We start from the raw sequence: 20,096 nt of genomic DNA, 5'->3' as shown, positions 1-20,096 counted from the left end.
GGCCGATTACATCATTGTGAGGCAATAACGTCTACAGCTTCGCAGGCTCCTCCAAATAGGGCCGACAAATGCGTCCTTCTTTTCCGCAGATATGAAGGATGGGTCCGGTATATTCCTCGTGGGCCACCCTATCCCATGATTCATTGCGGGTCAAAGTAGATTGTGTTAACGGAAGTAGCAAAGCCTGGAGGAGAGGGAAAAGTTATTCCACACGTGCTCCGACGTGTTCGGAGATGTCCGCTTCTGCTGCCCTGACACCGGGCTCACAGCCGGCTCGCCTCACCAGCGCACAGCTGACCGGGGGGTTGAGGTGCGATGAATCCCGAGAGAACAGCTGACTCCCGGAACGTTGTTTTCAAACTCCTGCTGGGTTTCCCCAATGGATGGAAGTTAAACACAGATATAATTCAATCAGATGATATCTAATGTTGATGTTTGGTTCTTTTATTTTTATGCTCCAGAAATAAACTGATTTAAACAATATTCCTAAAGTTAATATGTTAGTGTTTAAATTGTTACATTTTTACAAACAGATTTACACATTTTTTTAAATCTATGAACACAAAACTTTAACAATTTAAATGGCTGAATAATGAACAAGATTATAAAACAAGAAAATAAGCCATTAGGGTTCCATTTGTTCGGCTTCACAGCTCTGTGCTTCACGCTATCGCTGTTGCTAGGCAACATAAGTTACGCTGAGGTAAAGGAAGGGGAAACGCAGACCGACATAACACCAGCCACACCATGCTGATCTGGCATGTTTAGCTAATAGCTACAGGTAGCATAAGTGTTGCTGTTTGACCATCATTTGTTTACATGATTTCTTATAGATGCTCATTTGACTTGGTGATGCTGCACTGCTCCAGCTCAACATGCCGTAAAGGAAGTTTAACCTGAAGTGAAACGTAAATCGATTAATCTGTGTTTGATTAATCTAAGGCTATCCTCAAGGACCCAGATGCGTGACACAAAAAACTGAATTTTACAACTGAAAGTGAAAGTAGGCAAACTGAATTTTCAAAACAACGAAATACATATTCAATGCAAGTTAATTCAGTTTAAAACCATTAAATTCAGTTTTCAAACCAATAAATTCAGTTTCAAACCAATAAATTCAGTTTCAAATCAATGCATTTAATTTCAAATTACACAAAAACAGATTCAGTCGGACAAATTCAAAATTCAGTTTCTGATGCCACAAGTTTCTTCCCATAGCAGCTGTATTTGCATCAAACAGTTCTGCAAAGTATTGACTCAGGAGGCTGAATACTAAAGCTTCCCATACTTTTCAGATTTTTTGGGGAGCAAAACCTTAAAAAAACCATGTATAATTTGCATTCCTCTTCTCCACCTTACAAATATGGACTACTAAATTTTAGTCTAGCACCTGAAAGGCAGGACAATAAAGTAGTAGACCGATGAGTCAGACGCTAGACATGAATTACACAAATCCTCATGCTTTGTATGGACTATTTTTTAAGCATTAAAGTGATATAAATGTTCCCTGCCAAAATATAAATGCCCAATTTCTCTAACATTGTCATCCCTGACAAAAACAATCAATATAATTCAGAAAATAGTATTCTTAATGGCTAAAAGCAAACTGATCAGACATCTGTTGCACAAGAGTACACCTCTTCAGCAGCTGGGTGCTAACATTTTATCGATTCCTCTTTATTTCCTTCTTTAAGGGAGAGGGAGATGAGGAGAGTCAGGAGAGACAGTGCAGCATGGAGGAGGAGATAACTCAGGAAACAGGGGGTAAAGACTGATGTGTGTATGTGGATATGGGCTGTATGTGTGGGTCAATGTGTCCGCTGTGTTTACCTGTGCAAGACTGCCTGCATGAAAGATATATTTAATGTTCATGTTTGTTAAAAAGCATAATCTGCATCATTGTAAGAGTCTTTCTTCTTGCTGCTTTCATAGATATCATCTCAATCCTTCCTGACGCCCCTTTCCCAGAGAAAGAGTTGGAGAAGGAGGTAGAGCAGAGCAATGAGCAAGCTGAGATTCCTGCAGAGGACAGCAGTGCAAAGGTAGTGCTTTGTTCAGCTGGCAGTTATGTTAAGGTCAGCCTTTGCTGTTTTATTTTCAGCGTTTGTGTTTCTGTCTCATGACCTGAATAATCCCGTATCCAGGTGCCCAAACGCATTGAAGTTCACTCCATCCACACCTATGTAGCGCTGTACAGGTTCCTGCCTCAGGAGCAGAATGACCTGGAACTACAGTGAGTAAAAGCCATGACCACGTCTCTGCAGGTCAGGGCATGTGTGCTTGTGTGTAAGCATGTTTTGCTGTTCTCTGTGTTTTGTTTCTCACTGTGATTTACCCGGCAGTCATATCTGCAGAATATAATGTCCCCGCCATCTGTAGAGGACGATGTTGGGACACCCCTAAGGACAACTAATTATAAACTCAGATCCCATTCCTCTTCCCACGTAGAAGTAGCGTAGATTAGCTGCGTTCCCAGTAGGGAAGAGGATGGAGACAATGAGCAACTGAGAAATGAAATGGAGGATAGACAGGAAATTGCATAGAATAGAAGGATATATAGAGTGAAAGTAAGACAAAGTCGCTGCATCTAAAGGGCAAATTTCAAAGTAGGAGTTCTGTCAGATGAAGGATGAGAGAAGAAGATTGGGATGTGAGGCTATTATGAGAGTGTATTGATGGGTAGAGGACAGCTTTCACAAAGGCAGAGCATCGAGACTGTTAAGAGCCATCTGTGATCTGGCTTTGAGTGTATGAGTGCAGAATTTAAAAAAAGGCAGATGCTCTTCTCTCAGGACTCAAGAAAATGAAAAACCTTACAACTGGCTTCGGACATCAGTCTGTTTTTACTTCAATTTCCATATTCCACTTAGGAAAGTAATTTCTGACCACTTTCTCTACAGAGAAGAAAGCACAAAATCTATTGATTAAAAACTGATCCGATTTTTTTGAAATAATGTGGACTAAACACTATTAACTCTTCACAACTCTACTTATGTTTATGCATCAAAAATCTTATCAGTCTTTTATAAATTATTAATTTTCTTATTTGTGTCAAATCAAAAATCAATCTTAATTGATTTTTAAAGATTATTTTTGCAGTCATCTTGTTGCATATTTTAGAGAGGAATAAAAAAGATGAACAAGTCATAAAAAAATTGATCTATTTTAAGAATCATATCACATCCATCCATCCATCCATTTATCCATCTATGGTGTCCAACTCCAGCAGCGGGGTACCTTGTTAATAATCACATTAATATATTTATAGTTATTTGAGAAACTAAGCACAATATAGCATAAACAATGATAGATTATATACACACACATGGACAAAATTGTTGGTACCCCTCGATTAATGAAAGAAAAACCCACAATGATCACAGAAATAGCTTAAATCTGACAAAGGTAATAATGAATACAATTCTATGGAAATGAACAAATAAAAGTCAGACATTGCTTTTCAAACATGCTTCAACAGAATTATTTAAAAAAATAAACTCATGAAACAGGCCTGGACAAAAATTATGGTACATTTAACTTGATGTTTTGTTGCACAACCTTTTGAGGCAATCACTGCAATCAAACAATTCCTATAACTGTCTATGAGACTTCTGCACCTCTCAGCAGGTATTTTGGCCCACTCCTCATGAGTAAACTGCTCCAGTTGTCTCAGGTTTGAAGGGTGTCTTTTCCAGATGGCATGTTTCAGCTCCTTCCAAAGATGCTCAAAAGATTTAGGTCAGGTGTCATAGAAGGCCACTTCAGAATAGTCCAATGTTTTCCTCTTAGCCATTCTTGGGTGTTTTTAGCTGCGTGTTTTGGGTCATTATCCAGTTGCAAGACCTATGACCTGCAATGGAGACCAAGCTTTCTGAAACTGGGCAGCACATTTCTCCCTAGGATCCCTTGATAGTCTTGAGATTTCATTATACCCTGCACAGATTCAAGAGACCCTGTGCCAGATGCAGCAAAGCAGCCCCAGAACATAACAGAGCCTCCTCCATGTTTCACAATAGGGACAGTCTTCTTTTCTTCATATGCTTCATTTTTCCATCTGCGAACATAGAGTTGATGTGCCTGGTCAAAAAGTTAAGTTTTTGTTTCATCTGTCCATAGGACATTCTCCCAGAAGCTTTGTGGCTTGTCAACATGTAGTTTGGCAAATTCCAGTCTGCTTTTTTATGATTTGTTTTCAACAATGGTGTTCTCCTTGGTCGTCTCCCATTAAGTCCACATTGCCTCAAACAACATCGGATGGTGTGATCTGACACTGATGTTCCTGGAGCTTGAAGTTCACCTTTAATCTCTTTAGAAGTTTTTTTGGGCTCTTCTGTCACCGTTCGTATTATCCGTCTCTTTGTTTTGTCATCAATTTTCCTCCTGCGGCCATGTCCAGGGAGGTTGGCTACAGTCCCATGGATCTTAAATTTCTGAATATGTGCAACTGTAGTCACAGAAACATGGAGCTGCTTGGAGATGGTCTTATAACCTTTACCTTTAACATAATTGTCTATAATTTTCTTTCTAATCTCTTGAGACAACTCTTTCCTCCGCTTCCTCTGGTCCATGTTGAGTGTGGTACACACCATGTCACCAAACAGCACAGTGACTACCTGTATCCCTATATATAGGCCCACTGACTGATTACAAGAATGTAGACACCTGTGATGCTAATTAATGGACACACCTTGATTTAACATGTCCCTTTGGTCACATTATTTTCAGGAGTACAATCCTTTTTTTCCAGACCTGTTTCATGAGTTTATTTTTTTAAAATAATTCTGTTGAAGCATGTTTGTAAAGCATGGTTGAGTTTCATTTGTTCATTTTCATTGAATTTTTATTCATTATTACCTTTGTCAGATTCAAGTTATTTCTTTTTTTTTTTTTTACCATGTCCTGTCCGGCAGAGTAGCGCTCAAAATTGTTGTCTGAGTGCCAAGAAATTGCCCAACAGATTCACTTTCACAAGCAGAGCATCACAACTAATGCTTTAAAACTGCTTGATATTTATAAAATAAACTTTATTATAAACTTCTTTGGGAATATTTTAATTGTTATGGACTTAAATGAAAAGGCAAAAAGAAGCTCAAAAAAGAGAGATGGGGCAAAAGGGAAAAAGGGGAGAAAAGGAGGAAAGAGTGGAGGTGAGAAAGAAGGATGAAGAGAATACAAGATTACACCCTGCTTGATTATACACCTGCAGCTGTTTTTTTTTTTAACAAATAGTACACGGTAATTATGAATGTAAAATGTACTTAGTGAGAGGTACAGCCCAATATAGAACATCTGTGTATCTGTCAACACCTGAAGCTTAACACCTGTGAGTATGAGTGTGAGCGCGATTTGTATACAAGGTTTCTCCACAAAAATATGCAATAGCAAGTGTGAGGACCCACAGACCTGCCCCATGGTCCCTGGACGGACACTGAGGAGATCCGGGCCACAGACATCCAAAAGCCCCCCAAAGCACAGGAACCCCGGGAGAACCACCGCCGGGACTACCGCAACCCCCCCCAGAGAAGAGCAGTGGAGAGTCCCAGGGGAACCACCCAGCAGCGACATTGCAGAAGCACCAGGGAGCCGCACCAACGAGCCCACAGGCCCGGCCGGCAGGCCCCAGCAAGCAGCCACCAGGAGTGAGCCAGCACACACCAAAGGACCCGGCCCCGGACACTGAGAACCACAAGTACACCAGCGGGCAGAGACTCCAACCACCGGCAGGTAGTGTGGCGGGGAGGAAATAGGCCCCCCCTAATATGGGGGGCCTGAGCTGATCCAGGAGAGGGAGCAGTCCAAGACCCAACCTGTCGCAAAAAAACAAAAACGACAAACAACAATGGACGTCATACACTCACTCACTCCCCATGCATACTCTATACTCCCAGGTCCAGGCGCCGGTACCCCCTAGGGGCAACAAGCCCCCGGACCCAGGAGGTGGTCCCCTTCCCTCCTGGGGCAGAGACAGGCAGACAGCGCCGGCACCGCCCAGACCCAGGTGACCCTGGCCCGGCTCCCACCCCCCCCCCCGCCCCGAACCCAGCCCCCAACAACCCCCATCCACCCAGAGGGGGCTATGTACAACAGAGGGGTCCACATGGCTCAAAGCAGCCCGCCAACCGGAGCCGCCCCAGGACGGAGCAGTCCCGACCCCCCAATGAGCTCCGATCCCAACCCCATGAGTCTCCCACCCCCAGTAAACCCCAACAAGAACCTCCCCACAGGGCCACCCTCAACAAGGACACCGATATCGAACACATCCCCCCGAACCCAAACGCCACGAATCCCCTCCCCCACAGGGGCACACCCCCACAGGTGAACTCCATGGCCGAGAAGCCAATGAAACCACACCCACACAACGCAAGCTCCACACACAGCTCTAGAACCCCAGCTGTACCCCGCTCCCCCACCACACAGCGCGCCGCAACGGCAAGGCAAGGGCCCCACGCAACGCCACCCCCGCCCACTGGCGCAACAGGGCAGAATCCACCAAGCACCGCACCCACAACAGGACCCCCGACCCCGCACCACAATGGGACAAACTCATCCACCAAGAGGTCCCCAGCCAGCGGCAGACACCCAGGGCCAGTGTCCCCCACCACGCCCCCTCTCAGCCACAAACAACCACTACATCACTGCCACTGCAACGACCGCCCAGGGAGAAACACTATCCAGCTCAGCTCCACCATCGCCGCCCTGCCGATCCAAACGCCGGTGACCCCACGCCCTAGAAGTGGACACAACCCCTCCACCCCACAGGCTGCAGTTCCTCCATGCCACCCCCCAGCCCACCACCCCGATCCCCCCTCGGACACGACAGCCAGCAGAGCAGCACACCTTCAAGCCCGCCCAACCCCCCCAGACAGCGCCAGCAGCCCCAGCCCACCAGTCCACGAGAGGGATACATTCACCGGCCGGGTACCTGGGCCGTGCAGGCCAACCGCTCCAGGCCAAGCACAACCCGCCAGCCGCCCCGGTGCAGTCACAAGACATGCTCTGCCGCCCCACCCACCCGACCGCCAACCGCAGCCCGGAGCCCGACCATGGGCCAGAACCATAGAAGGAAGCAGTGGAAAAAGGCCACGGCGGCCCCAGTTACCGGGCACCCCGCCAACTCCACCCCCAAACCCCGGGGGCGCCCCAGCCCGCCGGCCACTCGCACCCCCGCATGGCGCACCACGGCCCACCAAGCAGTCCAGACGGCCAACCCCACCACCAAAGCGGGGCCACATCCCAATCAACACCGGCTAAGACCCCCCTGCCGGAACCCGGCACCCCCCCAGCCAGCAGACCAGGGCCCAAAGCCAGGGACCAAGATCCAAGGGAACCCAAGTGATCCCGAGAGAGCCGAAACGTCAGCCCCAGCACCAGACTATCCCCAATTTCAAAAGATTTTGCTGGATAAGCTAGGTTATGTTTCAACAACTTGCTGGGACCCTAAATATTAAAATTTCAAAAATACAGTTTTAGTCCTTTCAGATTCCTGTCCAACTGTGTTCTGTGTCTTTCGGCATTGAGAGCAGGGATCAGAGAGAATGCACGGCTCATTAGATCAACTTCAAGAACAAAGTTTATATTTTTTCCTAAAGTATTCTACTCAAGGCCCACCTATATGCAATCTTTCTAAGAAAACCGACAGAATACATTAATGTCAAAAGCTTACCGAGTTCTGAAACAGCAGAAAAAAGATAATTACTTTCTAGAGCTTCATGTATTCACATGCATTCTAATAAAACATTAAAAGAATCCAAGTAATTTCTTGTAATAGTTTCAATGTCAAAAACACTGCATTTGGGAATAGTTTAACAATCTCAGGGTCATCATCTGCAGACTAGTCCTGTTCAGAATTAAATAAAATTAATTGCCCATTAGGACATGAATAAAGATTCAAATTCCGAATCTGAATCTGAGAATGTAATAACTGTGCGTATGTGTGTAAAAAGTCAGATTTCTGAGGTTCCATAAATTTAAATTTGTTTTAACACTCACTTTAAATCTTTTAAAATGCTGTTGATCAGTAGTTCTTCAGGCTGTATGAAGGTTTGGACTATTTTTTATTTAATTCTTGTCTAGACCATAATAGTGTATTGTATAGTGGTTGCTAAAAAGATCTGGAAGTTTGACAAATTGCCGGCATCAGAATTGTTGGACTTGGAAAAAAATAACATAAAAATGAAATTATACATATTAAATCAAGAAATGCTTTTGAGATACACTGATATGTAAGCAGGGATAATGAAAATATAAAGCAAAGGTTACTGTAAATTTGGACCCTCTATCTGACTTTGGGGTAATATGAAAGGGCTTTTTCCAGCCATCAAGCAACGCTGGTGTTTCTACAGTCATGACTTAAAGTAGGTTAGTCCCACCGCTGAACACTTACCTTAAAGTTGCATCAACAGACTTTAAAAGAAAGTTCTTAGCGTTGGAGAAATAGCTCCAAAATACCTTCAATAAATGAACCCTAATTTAGCAACAATTACCAAAACCACATTGGCTTATTTTATGAGTCAAGGCTGAGTGTGTGAGATGTCATTGTATAACACACTATTTAGTGCTGACACCCAAAAGAACTGACGTACAGACAAGCAATTGGGACAGCATTTCTGTGAATCTAGGACAGCGGCTGCTGTGTACATGTGTGGATCTGTAGAAAGGGGTCTCATCAAAGCCCAGCAGCACAATAAAACGCAGGCCAGGTTGGGTCGGCAGCAGCCAAGCCTTGTTTTCATCATCGCAGACATTAGTCCAACACGTAGGTCTTATGACCCCATGTGAGCTTCTTTGCCACTGCCGTGGCTTTGTAACCATGGGTACTACAGCTTTTTGTTGTTTGTCAGATAATGTTATCTTTTGTGCTTCATCTCAGCTCTACTTTCTGTTTTTCTATGCTGACTATGTATACCCCTCTTGCCTCCTTCGCACCCTTTTCTTATGCATCTCAATCTCATCCCCCCTTCATGCATCTTTTATAAAAGATCTCTTGTTTTATCTCCTTTAGTCCAGGCGATCGGGTGCAGGTCACAGATGACTCTAATGAGGAGTGGTGGAAGGTGGGTCTGACAGTGTGTGTGTGCACTTGCGGCTGTATCTTGGGGTTTTGTGTCACTTTGAGTGTCCAAAAAGGTGTGTGAATGCACATTTATTGTGCATGTGTGCTAATTCAAGTCTTCAAATTAAACCTTTAGTGTGTAGCACCTGCTCCATTTTTCATAAACATGCAGGCAGCCACATTCTGAAATAGAACATAATTTCCTCTGAAAATTACCAAAAGAGTTTAACATAATGAACATGACTAGTGTTTCAGCTTCAACAAGGTGTTTATTGAGTTGGTAATGAGCTTCACTCACTTCCAGTGGAAAAAAAAATCTTAGTGTGTGAGTTTCTTTCAGCTGCACACAAAAAGCAAGATTCACCGAGACTAAATAATGCACAGAGTCTGTGTATCTTTCATCAGCAGTACTTGTATTTCCTTGACATAGAACTTATGTTATGTAAGCACATATGAAGCATCAGCCTCAAAAGTCAGTCAGCACAGGAATGGCCAATGAATATCTAAATTATGTATAATTTGTGAATCATCTGTTCATTACTAATGCAGGATTTGTGAATTACTTTAATAAACATGGCTATACCTGAGGCATCCGGCAATAAACATTCAAATATTGTCACTTAAATCTCAACACTTTCAATTAGTTGTTCTTATTTTTATGTGAATAGATGGAAAATAACTCTATGCATGTCCCTAGTGCCTTTGTGATTTATCACTGTATTCCAGAGAAATGATAAACAAAGGCACCTCCTTGATTCACCCACCAAATAGTTAAGCTAAAGATGACAGCCACTCTGGATTGCCAATATTAAAGAAGGGAGTAATCATCTGTTCGTTCAGAACACAAAAAGCTTTCACTGAACATTTCAAAGTCTCCAGAAATCTGACAAGACTGAGGTAGGATTACTCCATTGCTGACAGATATTTGAAAAAGGTATTTTCAGCTTCATAAAAATAATTTTAAATGTTTAGAGCAATTTCAATACAGTCCTTGAAAGTCAAAGCATAAAAAACTTAAATAGCTATATCTGAAGGTGAAGCATTGTTAAACAAAAACACCAGAAAAGATGATAAAACAAAATCTAAAGCAAACAAGTAGCTTTATTTTGCCACAAAGGAGCTAATGAGCTTTTTTCAACAAACTGTGTTTTCAGAACAATGAAAGCTTTTTATCTGCAAAGAATTTATGTGATAAACACCTTTTCTCTCATTTTGCAAAGATTTTTTGGACAAATGAACCAGTCATGTAAAATTTGTGATTTTGTTATAGAGGAGGGCTGAACAGGCATCTCCCCAACATATTCACAATCAATTTTTCATGCTTTATATAATTGCATTTAATGAGAATTCAAACTCCAGTCAAGCCCAGTTCAAACTCTGTACATCTAGTTGCTGTGAAACAATTCTGACCGAATGGTGTTGCCCTAGAATCCCAGTTACCCTGTTGAGGTTACAAAACTGTAATTATAATGAAAAACTGTTTTTCTTTCTTCAGTGTACAGGAAATTGGAGGCATATTGGAGCAATCAAGTTTTTTTCTTTTTATCAATCTGCCCAACTGCTCTAGAACATTCAGGGATTGCAGAATAACAATTTAATCTGTAATTAAATGATTTTGTGATTGATTTTTCTGAATTTTGTTGAGCACCCATACTTTTATGGTCACATTACTAATAGTGACAATAATGAGTATTTTTATTTCTTAACTAATCATTCCTTCAGACAGACATCACACCTTAGTGTCATGGAGGGTACGGTACATCTGTTCTAATGGTCATGAGAAGTTCTGTTCTTGTGTTTTCTCTAGGGCAAAAGTGGTGACAGAATTGGCTTTTTCCCTGCCAACTTTGTGCAAAGGGTCCGGCCAGGAGAGCGGGTCTGGCGGGTCGTCCAGGGTTCTCCCGGGAATAGAGAAAAAGGACACATGGCAGTAAGGGAGTCCCAGGTAACCCAGTAATGTTATAGACTATTAACATTCTTCTTTTCCTGTTTTTGCTTGAGGCTTATGTGTATATAGTTCTAATCAAGGTATAACAGTCATATCCTGTTCTTGTCGCTGCAAGTAGCCTTTTTACAATTAAACTATATCGGAATATACAAAAAATATCAGATATTACATGCCTCTGTTTTAATAAGGGAAAAGCGAAAGACCCTTTTTATATTTTGGATCTAATATGAATTACAGATGCATTTACTACAAAAATCTAAATACTTTGTTTCTTTCATTAAAATACTCCTTAGTTTAGTTTACGATTAAGCAGTTAAAAGTAATTCGTCAAATTTCGACCTACGTGGCAAAACATTTGGACACCACTGGATACCAACATCGGAAAGCCTTATCCCAGTGAGCATTTTTTACGTGAACATATGTTTAAACAATGTCTAAAACAATATATCTAAATGATTGACATCTAGGCCTAATTTTTACATAAATAGTTTTTTTTCTCAGCGAACGATTCCAGTCCTACCTTTGAAAAGACCAGAAGTTTTCTTTAGTTCTCTGTGCATCTATTTATTATGACTCAGAGATGAGGATGCATCATTTAAAGAGTAAGACAACTATCATGAGTTACTAATAGAAACAAAGTGCAAATGTCAATCTTATTATTCAACTAATTAAGTTATACAGACTTCATCAGACTATCATGAAACCTTGTGTAAAAAGATATTCAAATATTCTGATAATGATTTGATTCAAAGGAAAATAAGAGGAACGGGTTTAAAGTTATCCGGTTCACATCTGCTCTTATCCATTCCTGATCAGTAGAGTAACACATAGTTACTCCCATGGGAATCTGATAGGAAATGTACAGCAAGCAGGGAGTTGAGATTGGACCGCTCCTCATCTTTCTCTCTCCTGAAGGAGATTCTGCCCACATAGCTGTTAGGACCAGCCAGGGTTACTCTGAAGAAGGAGGAGGTGGCCACAAGTTACATCTGATATAGCCTCGGGTGCTTGGATGGATGACTTTCTGGGTCCCAGCCAGAACAAAGCATGAGTGTAACATCAGACAAAAGATGCGAAAACATCTCTTCTCAGGATCGCTTATATTCACTCTAACAGGTGGTGTTAACGAAAACAATGAAGAATTTTGCAAAGCAGGCTCACTGGGCCCAGATAATCAGACTGGACCTCATAAATGGCATGTTTGGCTTGGTTGGAGCCAGTAAAGTGACACCTCAGTTCCAGGATTTTACTTAGGATGCTCCAGTTAACCACTGTGTGACAACACGTATTAATCATTATTAAGGAGGTCCTTAATCAAAAAAAAGACACAAACATGAATAATTAAAACTACAAGGTAATCATAAAATGACTCAACTGTGTGGGGTTATGTGGTAGAAAAACAAAGATGACACAGAGAAATGCTAGATGGAAGCTTATCTAAGCTCAAGGTCTTCAGGTCTGTGTGCACTGAATGATAAAACCATTACCTTAAAATAGAATAATGGATATGACATTCTGTGCTTGACCTGAGGAGAAAAGACATAATAATGTCACAATAATGTCACAATAATGTCTGGTGGGGTCGTATACACTACATTATCCTCATAAAATTATTCCATCAATTCACTCTAATTTATTAATATAAAACACATAAAAAGGGAAAAAACTGGTGTATTTTCCTCATTTTCTTTTCTTCTCTTCGTTTTAGATTTGTGTTGGGAAGAGAGAAGATGGGGAAATGTTTCTGAAGCTGAGCAGTGGAAAGAAGAGAGGCCTGGTCCCTGCCGACTCCATAGAGGAGATCTGAACATTATTTCACTTTTACACTCAAATTCAAACTGTCAGCACCACACTCTGCCCCCTCTCTGGAGAAATGACCATCTAAGCCTCTGAAACTGCAAAAGAAAACACACACTCCTACAAAGATCCAACACTGCCATCTCTGATAAACATTTGTTTTCTGAGAGAATTTATTGACTGCTGTCCTGCTCCTAAGAATGTTGGGTGACTCAACATTTAGAAAAAGGGAAGCAGAGGTAAATGTGGCTTCAAATATTTGGATTACATTTAGTTTTGCTCGTCAAAAACACTTCTGCAATTGTGGGAGGAAGATGTATCCTGTTACAGGAACATCCTGCTTGTGTCAGTGTCCTTTTCTTGCTTCTACCCACTCTGTCTCATCACTATCTGCTCATTTCAGGCCTTTTTTACCCTGGGGGCTGTTATCATACTGCTGCAACTAGAGAGTCTTTGCAAGGATCAACCGCTGCTATCTATTGAAAGCTACACTGCCACTAGAGACACTTCAGGATGAGATGGAAGGAGCCTGTGTAAACTTAAAGCCTGCATTGAACAGCACTAGTAAATGTAAAAATGTAGAAGGAGAATCAATTTCAATGGAAAAATCTAAAGCTCAGAGAACCTCTTCAAAGATGCTCTAATTAGTATTTTCCAGACTTTTTCCGATTCATAGAAATATCTGAAATATACTGCAAAAATGATTCAACATCTTTTAAGTTTTGATGTGAAACCCTTTATAACATAATGGATAATAGGCTTCACACAAAGTTTATTAATCAATCTTGAACTCGGAGAGAATGAGTTTTAGATGACAGTGCTGAATCGTTTTTCCTTTTCTCTCAGCCATATTTCAGTAATTGTTTGTGGTACAATGCCTGTCAAAGGTGTACAGTACCCTGTTCAACTATGGCATTTATCCTGTATAGTTTATCTGAAAACAAATAAATCTATTAGAAAAATAGAAAAGGTGCAAAAACTTAGTTTCATGAGTGTAAGTTGCGTTAAATTACACCCTTAAACTAATACTTTGTTAAACCAGCTCTTGCAAATATTGCTTTAGCTATAAAGTGTACGTGAACTTATTTCATTTAGGTTCATAACTGGCCAGCTCCTCATTACTGATGTCAGCTATAAGCTGAAAGTGAATCCAAAGGTGCTTCCACAAAGTATTAGCTTCAGGGAATGCACACTCATACAACCAGGTCATTGCAACTTTTTTCATTTTTCCTTTTAACAATTTTCCTTGTTTTACAATTGAATTGTCCAAGATAAATGTTACATTATATGTGAAAAAGGTTTTGAAATAACTTATCGTACTCTAATCACAAAAACCTGCCATTTAAAAGTGGTGTAAACTTTGAGAGTTATTAGATCTTATCATGTGCCTGAATAAAAAGAAAAATCAAAGGAAATTAAAATAACCAAAACATTTGGATAGAAACAATTTTTTGGAGCTTTATGTGGCCACAGAGACAGAAAAAATAAGTGTCAACAAGTGTTGACGCTCAAACCGGAAGATGCTGCTCTCCTGTTCTCACATACCAGCTCTCTGTGCACATGAACATTGGCGCCTGCTGAGATTCGCTCGAGTGCCCCAGCGGGCGTTGTGAGCGCTGCCCAACGTTTTTTAACATGTTCACCACAGCTGAAAACAGCAGGGAATAAAACTGATCTGCAGCCAGTGTTCCTGAAAATAAAAACAGCAACATTTTAGGGATCTCTCTGGCTGTGACAAACAGTAAGTTTGTCTGACAGTTCAGAGGAGGAGGTGGCGCAGCGAGAGGGATGACTTGGGCTTTGAACCGTTATGAGTCAGCCTGCATTGAGGTAACACTACCCATGGGTGCATGGGAGTCATTCATTGATCAAATGTCAGTCTGCCTTCCTCCCCTCCCAGTTTGGCCCTTCTTGTCCTCTTGTTATTGATGTGACTGGTCAGCTGTGACATGGAGGGAGAACATTTTTTTGCTTGTAACCCAGCACACTTTGGATAGTTTAGACATCTATTTTTAATTTATTAATTTTTCAATGAATTTGAAGCATTTCTTCTGCCAGGCCCCCTTCTTGAAGTAAGGGGAAGCAAATCGTTTGCATGTGGAAGACAGAAAATGACTTGAAGTAGAGAATAGATTAGAAATCATGGAAACATTTGCCCATTTAGGTGATAGAATCCCTTTTTTATCTGTCTCTCACACATCAAAGCCTCAAAAAGGTGGAACTAATAAGCATCTTCTCCTGTAAAAAGTAAAAGTAGCATTTTATATTAATTTGTTTTTCAGGTATCATCATGATCTTAGTCATCAAACAATATTGCAGGTTTAGCATAAACCCCTCTAGGTTATTAGTTTGCTTTTCATCAAAAAGCAGCTTAAACAGAATCTCTGCAGCATCCTCTCTAGTTATTATCACCCTGTTAAAGATGTGTAAAAAGCATTAGAATTATTGCAGTAGCTTGATCCTACACTTTAAAAAATCGAAAAATTAAGCACATACGTCAAAAACATTAACTCAGTGTTAAAAAATAAAGATGATTTTTTTCATCCAAAGCATCTGGGCAAATCAACAGATAAATTTTTCACCGGACAAAACAGTCAACCTTCTTCCCTGGTTATATCAGTGCATAGACCTCAAAATCCTTTTTACTTTAATGCTTTTTAGCCCTCTCTGCCACGGGTGCCAGTAATAATGCAGGGGGCTGTGTGAAGGTGTGAGGTGATCTTGATATGTACCAGCACCTTCTTGATATCTTACGCTGCCTCAAGTTTGTGTCGCATCGCATTTCTAAGATTTCTAAATGTAAAAATATGTTTGAATGTGTCTTGTGTCATGAGTAAATGTTCAGCTACTTACCTCAATAAAATGTCTTTACACAATGTTGTCGGCCCATTTTTTGACACAACATGCATACAGTCGCAGTACAGCTGCTTGTGCTTGATGATCATTTAGGTCTGCATGACAGAAGGCAGAGCTTCTGGTGTTTTTCTGGTGCTGCATTTGTGCTAAATGAGGCCACCTCTATTGTTTTAGTGCTGTCCATGCATAATGCACTATTCTCCAGCCATGACCTAACACTGCTGTGCACAGAGGAATGCCAGACTGGTGCTCAAGACAGCTGCAATATAAATAGCACATAATGGCACTGCTGGTGGGAGTGTAATTAAGGCCTGTTTACCATGTTATGCGCAGCTTCATAAATCAGAGGAGGAGTGATAACATCTACTATGTGCAGATTTTTTTTTTATCTTTGTTTTTATTTCAACAAAAAACAAAAATGTATCAGTGCGCACCACAGTTAATATCAGTATTACGAGCAACCAGTGGGCCTCATTGCTATTCTCAGGTGATGGTAGATTCACACTGAGAAGAAATGACTGGTCCACTGTTGTCACCAAAGGGATTGTCCCTCCAGCTGAGAGAGGGGCTGAGGTAGCGTCACAACAGAGCAAGAATGCAACTGGATCAAGGAAGGCAAATCCACAGCAGACAGTTCCTGTTTTATCCCTGATGTTCTGGCCCAGTTCATCAGATGCAGTTTACAAAACAATGGACTCTTTCTTTTTTACCCTCTCCCAAATTATTCTCAAATTTTTCATTAGGTATCACATTTTTGATTTAGACCATCAAAATCAACTTCTTCTTGTCATCAGAGAATTAAACAGACAAACTTTTAGATCATAATCAGCTTTATCATGGAAAAAAAAGGACTCCCTAACCATTCTAGCTCTCAGTCAGTAGGTAGTCATGTAATATTTTTTATTAGTTTGTCTTTTTTATTGTTTGATTTATTTATTAGTAATCAGGCTTTATTTAATCTTATTTTCTCTATTAGAGTGCAAACAGCTTTTCACAGTGCTGTACGTATTCATTTATGATTTTATGTTAGTGTTTGATACGGACTTCTTTAAAGTCATAGCTTTTGGTGCTGTGGAGCTTTACTCTTGGGTGTGACCGTGCTTTTGCCTTAACACCGGCTTCAAAACCAATAGGCTGTATTCTGACAGAAGAGCTTGTTGGTTGATTTTTATCACCAAGAGTGCCTGTTGCACACCTCTATTAGCACTTGACAGAACAACCCATCTGCTGTGACTCAGAGCACAGCAAGTCTTCTCAGCCTGATGAAACTTTGCCAGTGTGGGAGAAAGCTGAACAGTCCCATCTTTCTCTCTCCGCCAAGACAATCTTGTATAATCTTTCCCTGGCATGGTCCACCTCTCTCTCACTCCCTTCCTCCTTCCTTACTCTGGTTTTGCATCCACATACCAGACATCGCTCACCAGTGTCTTCCACCTTATCATTGGGCTCTTCACGCTCTCTCTTGCCTCTTCCATCAGTTTCTGTCACTGCCATCATGGCAATAGCTCACTTATTATAAAATTATTTTAGAAGCATGCCCACACCTCACCTGATTGAATCACAGGGAAAAATACGAGGATGTGATGAAGCTTCTTAGAGTGAAACAGCCTCTTAATAATGACTCAATTTTCCTGGCAGCTCAGCCACAGCTTGGCCATAGCATCCACTTTCTGAGGTAGTAAACGGAGAGAAATAATGAAGGCCTGCAGTAAAAGTGGTCATTTATAAAAATTTGGCCAGGCATCATACCGGCTGACCCAACATCCACCCTGCTTATGCTCCTGTATAATAACTGTCTGCCATCATTATTCATACAGTGTCCCCTGCTGTTGTTATTACATCCTCAACCTTTCGAGCTGCCTCACAGCAAGTTTCAGGACTCACAGCCTCAGCGGCTCTGTTCAGGTAAACCAGAGAGAGAGAGAGAACACAGGCTGCTGTACTGAACACTGCCATGCCGTTTGTCTTTCATCCATGCTGATCAAAGGGTTACATATCATATCCCAACACTGAGGAAGAGAATTGTAATGACGAATCAGAGCACAACAAATACTTTAAACATGGAAAAATCAGCAATTTTAAGGATTTCAAGAAAACTCGCCAACATTTTTATTTAATGATTTAAACACATCTCAAAAATTAACTGCTGGTTTTGATGCTTTCTTTAAGAACAAGATTTATTATATTCCTATTATATTTCTTGTTAACCAAAATAATGAATTTGCCATATGGCAGCAACTCAATACATTTATGCAAAAGGGACTAAGAAAGGGAATTGAATGAGCAGATGATGAAATAAAGGCATCAGTAGCCTAAATGACAACCTGTTACAACCTAAATACACTGTAAAAAAACGACTTAAGTGTGACATATTAGGAACAACATCTTAAGTCAGTCCAGTAAACCAAGGTAGTTGAAATCTTTAACATTATTTAATGAGTTGTCAGTACTTATATCTCTAAGTTGTAGGTCATTGCATTGGGTGAAAGTTCTGCTAACTTTTGTAGTTTTGTTGTGAAATGCAGAAAAACCAACTTTTGGAGTTGGCTTTTGAGTTAGAGGCTGAGTGCTGTTGTAATGTTCAGCTTTAACAATTAAAACAGAGCCAAAGAAATGCCGCAAAATGAAATGTCACTGTACCTTCTGTACAGTGACACTAAAGTTTCCTATTTAAGTCACTACAACTCATAGTTGAGTTACCAGTAGTCAGGATTTAGAACTGTTAGATGTAACCTGGTGGTTAGAGGGGCAGGCAGTAGCATTCTGGAGCAGCCCCAATGGTTGCTGATTCAAAACTCAGACTATCACTCTGGGTCCCCTTAACCACAGAATGCTTCCTGGGCACCACTGGTGTGTGCAGTTCACTGCTCCCTGGAAAAAAGGGGATGGGTTAATTCAGGATTCAAAGTTCTTACAGACTACAATTTTAACAACTTGTTGGGCAACACTTAAAAATGCTCTGAAGTTTGTTGCCTTAGAATGTTGAGTTCTGCCAACTTTTTTACAGTGGTACTGGGTACCATCTGTGAATGCACAACACATCAAACCTTAAAGCAGATGGGCAACAGCAGCAGAAGACCTCACTGGCTGCCACTCCTCTTATCTAAGAGGAAACTGAGGCTATACATTTCACACAGGCTGACCAAAAGTGGACAATTACAGATTGGGAAAAAATTGCCCAGCTGGAAGAGTCAGTCTTAATTTCTGCTGCAACAGTCAGATTGTTGGTTTCAGAAACTGATGTAAACAAAAGCCTGGATCCATCCTGCCTTTGATCAATGGTTCAGGGTGATGGTGACAGTGTAATGTTATCGGATCCAAAACAACATTACACCCTTTTATTGGCACACTTTACATAAGTATTGTTGATGACCATGTCCATCCCTGTATGACCACAGTGTACCCATCTTTTAGTGGCTACTTTCAGCAGGATTATGCACCATGTCACAAATCTCAGATAAGTTTAAACTGGTTTCTAGGACAGGAGAGTTCACTGTGTTCCAGTGACCTCGAAGGTCACTTAGCCTAAAAATAATTTAGTTATATATTTTTCAGGAATATTATGCAGAGATAAAAACGACTCTAAAGAACTTTAGGAATGGCTTTCTTTAATAAGGTAAATGTGTTAAAACCAAAGTTAAAAATTAGGTAAAAGGTTGATTTTGGTTTACATCATCTGCTCATTTCAATGCATCAAAAAAACAAACACTTTAGGCTATAAAGATATTAAACTAAAGCATGTTTTTGATTCATTTTCATTTGAGTTTAGTAAAAACCAGAGACAGATTAGAAACATGCTTTATTGCACAAATCAGAAGGATTTCAATTCTTTTCTGTTCAATTAATGACTACAACCTATATTATAAAGCACTTTTTGTTTTATAGTGAATCTTTATTACAGTTTATAATGAACATGGAGATGTTTGGATGTTACTCTTAAGACATAAAATCCAGATTGGTTTAAATTTGAATCTGCAAGTTGACCTCAAAGTAAATAAGTATATGTCAATAAAAGCCTGATCGATATGTCTTTAGATAAGAATGAAATTATTATGCTCAGAAACAAAAACACAAACTGCATTAAATAAATTATCTAATCCTGTGTAATACACATTTCCGACTGTATCTGACCAACCTTCACACACATTCACCACGCAGAAGCTTTTATACCTATGATATTTTTCATTTGTGCATACTGTAGTTTTCACACCTTCTGATTCTGCGTTGCAGAAGAAGCAAACACAAACAAAAGCAGCTGTCTAGGGAATCAAACTGCAAAGAATAGAGGCAATTAAATGGATAGTTATTCTAGGAATAGCAGGTAATCAGAGGTTTCCAACATGAAGACACAAACACCCACATAAAATGACCTGTCCCCAATACTGGCTGATAGCAATGCAAAGAATTATTTCCTCAGCATTGTGAACAACATACCATTATCGC

The 20,096-nt window shown here is 40.7% G+C and overlaps 1 protein-coding gene across 3 annotated transcripts in view; it reads left to right on the top strand.

The window, feature by feature from the left end:
• LOC124862465 (SH3 and cysteine-rich domain-containing protein 2-like) overlaps positions 1-15,673 on the top strand; it is a 41,153-nt gene extending 25,480 nt beyond the window's left edge. Inside the window, exons 6-11 of one of the 3 annotated variants that reach the window (XM_047356409.1) lie at positions 1,695-1,764; positions 1,933-2,042; positions 2,145-2,233; positions 9,002-9,053; positions 10,860-10,997; positions 12,709-15,673. In XM_047356409.1, the coding sequence (XP_047212365.1) occupies positions 1,695-1,764; positions 1,933-2,042; positions 2,145-2,233; positions 9,002-9,053; positions 10,860-10,997; positions 12,709-12,807 (558 nt within the window). In that variant the 3' untranslated portion in view covers positions 12,808-15,673. The remainder of the gene's footprint in view (positions 1-1,694; positions 1,765-1,932; positions 2,043-2,144; positions 2,234-9,001; positions 9,054-10,859; positions 10,998-12,708) is intronic. The other 2 variants (XM_047356410.1, XM_047356411.1) reach the window with 2 other exon arrangements.
• The last annotated feature ends 4,423 nt before the right edge of the window (positions 15,674-20,096 follow it).

The sequence above is a fragment of the Girardinichthys multiradiatus genome, chromosome X (genome assembly GCF_021462225.1).
Source record: "Girardinichthys multiradiatus isolate DD_20200921_A chromosome X, DD_fGirMul_XY1, whole genome shotgun sequence".
Classification (NCBI taxonomy): Eukaryota; Metazoa; Chordata; class Actinopteri; order Cyprinodontiformes; family Goodeidae; genus Girardinichthys; species Girardinichthys multiradiatus.
Note: the sequence above shows the minus strand (reverse complement) of the source record. Positions and strands in the feature narration are given on the sequence as shown.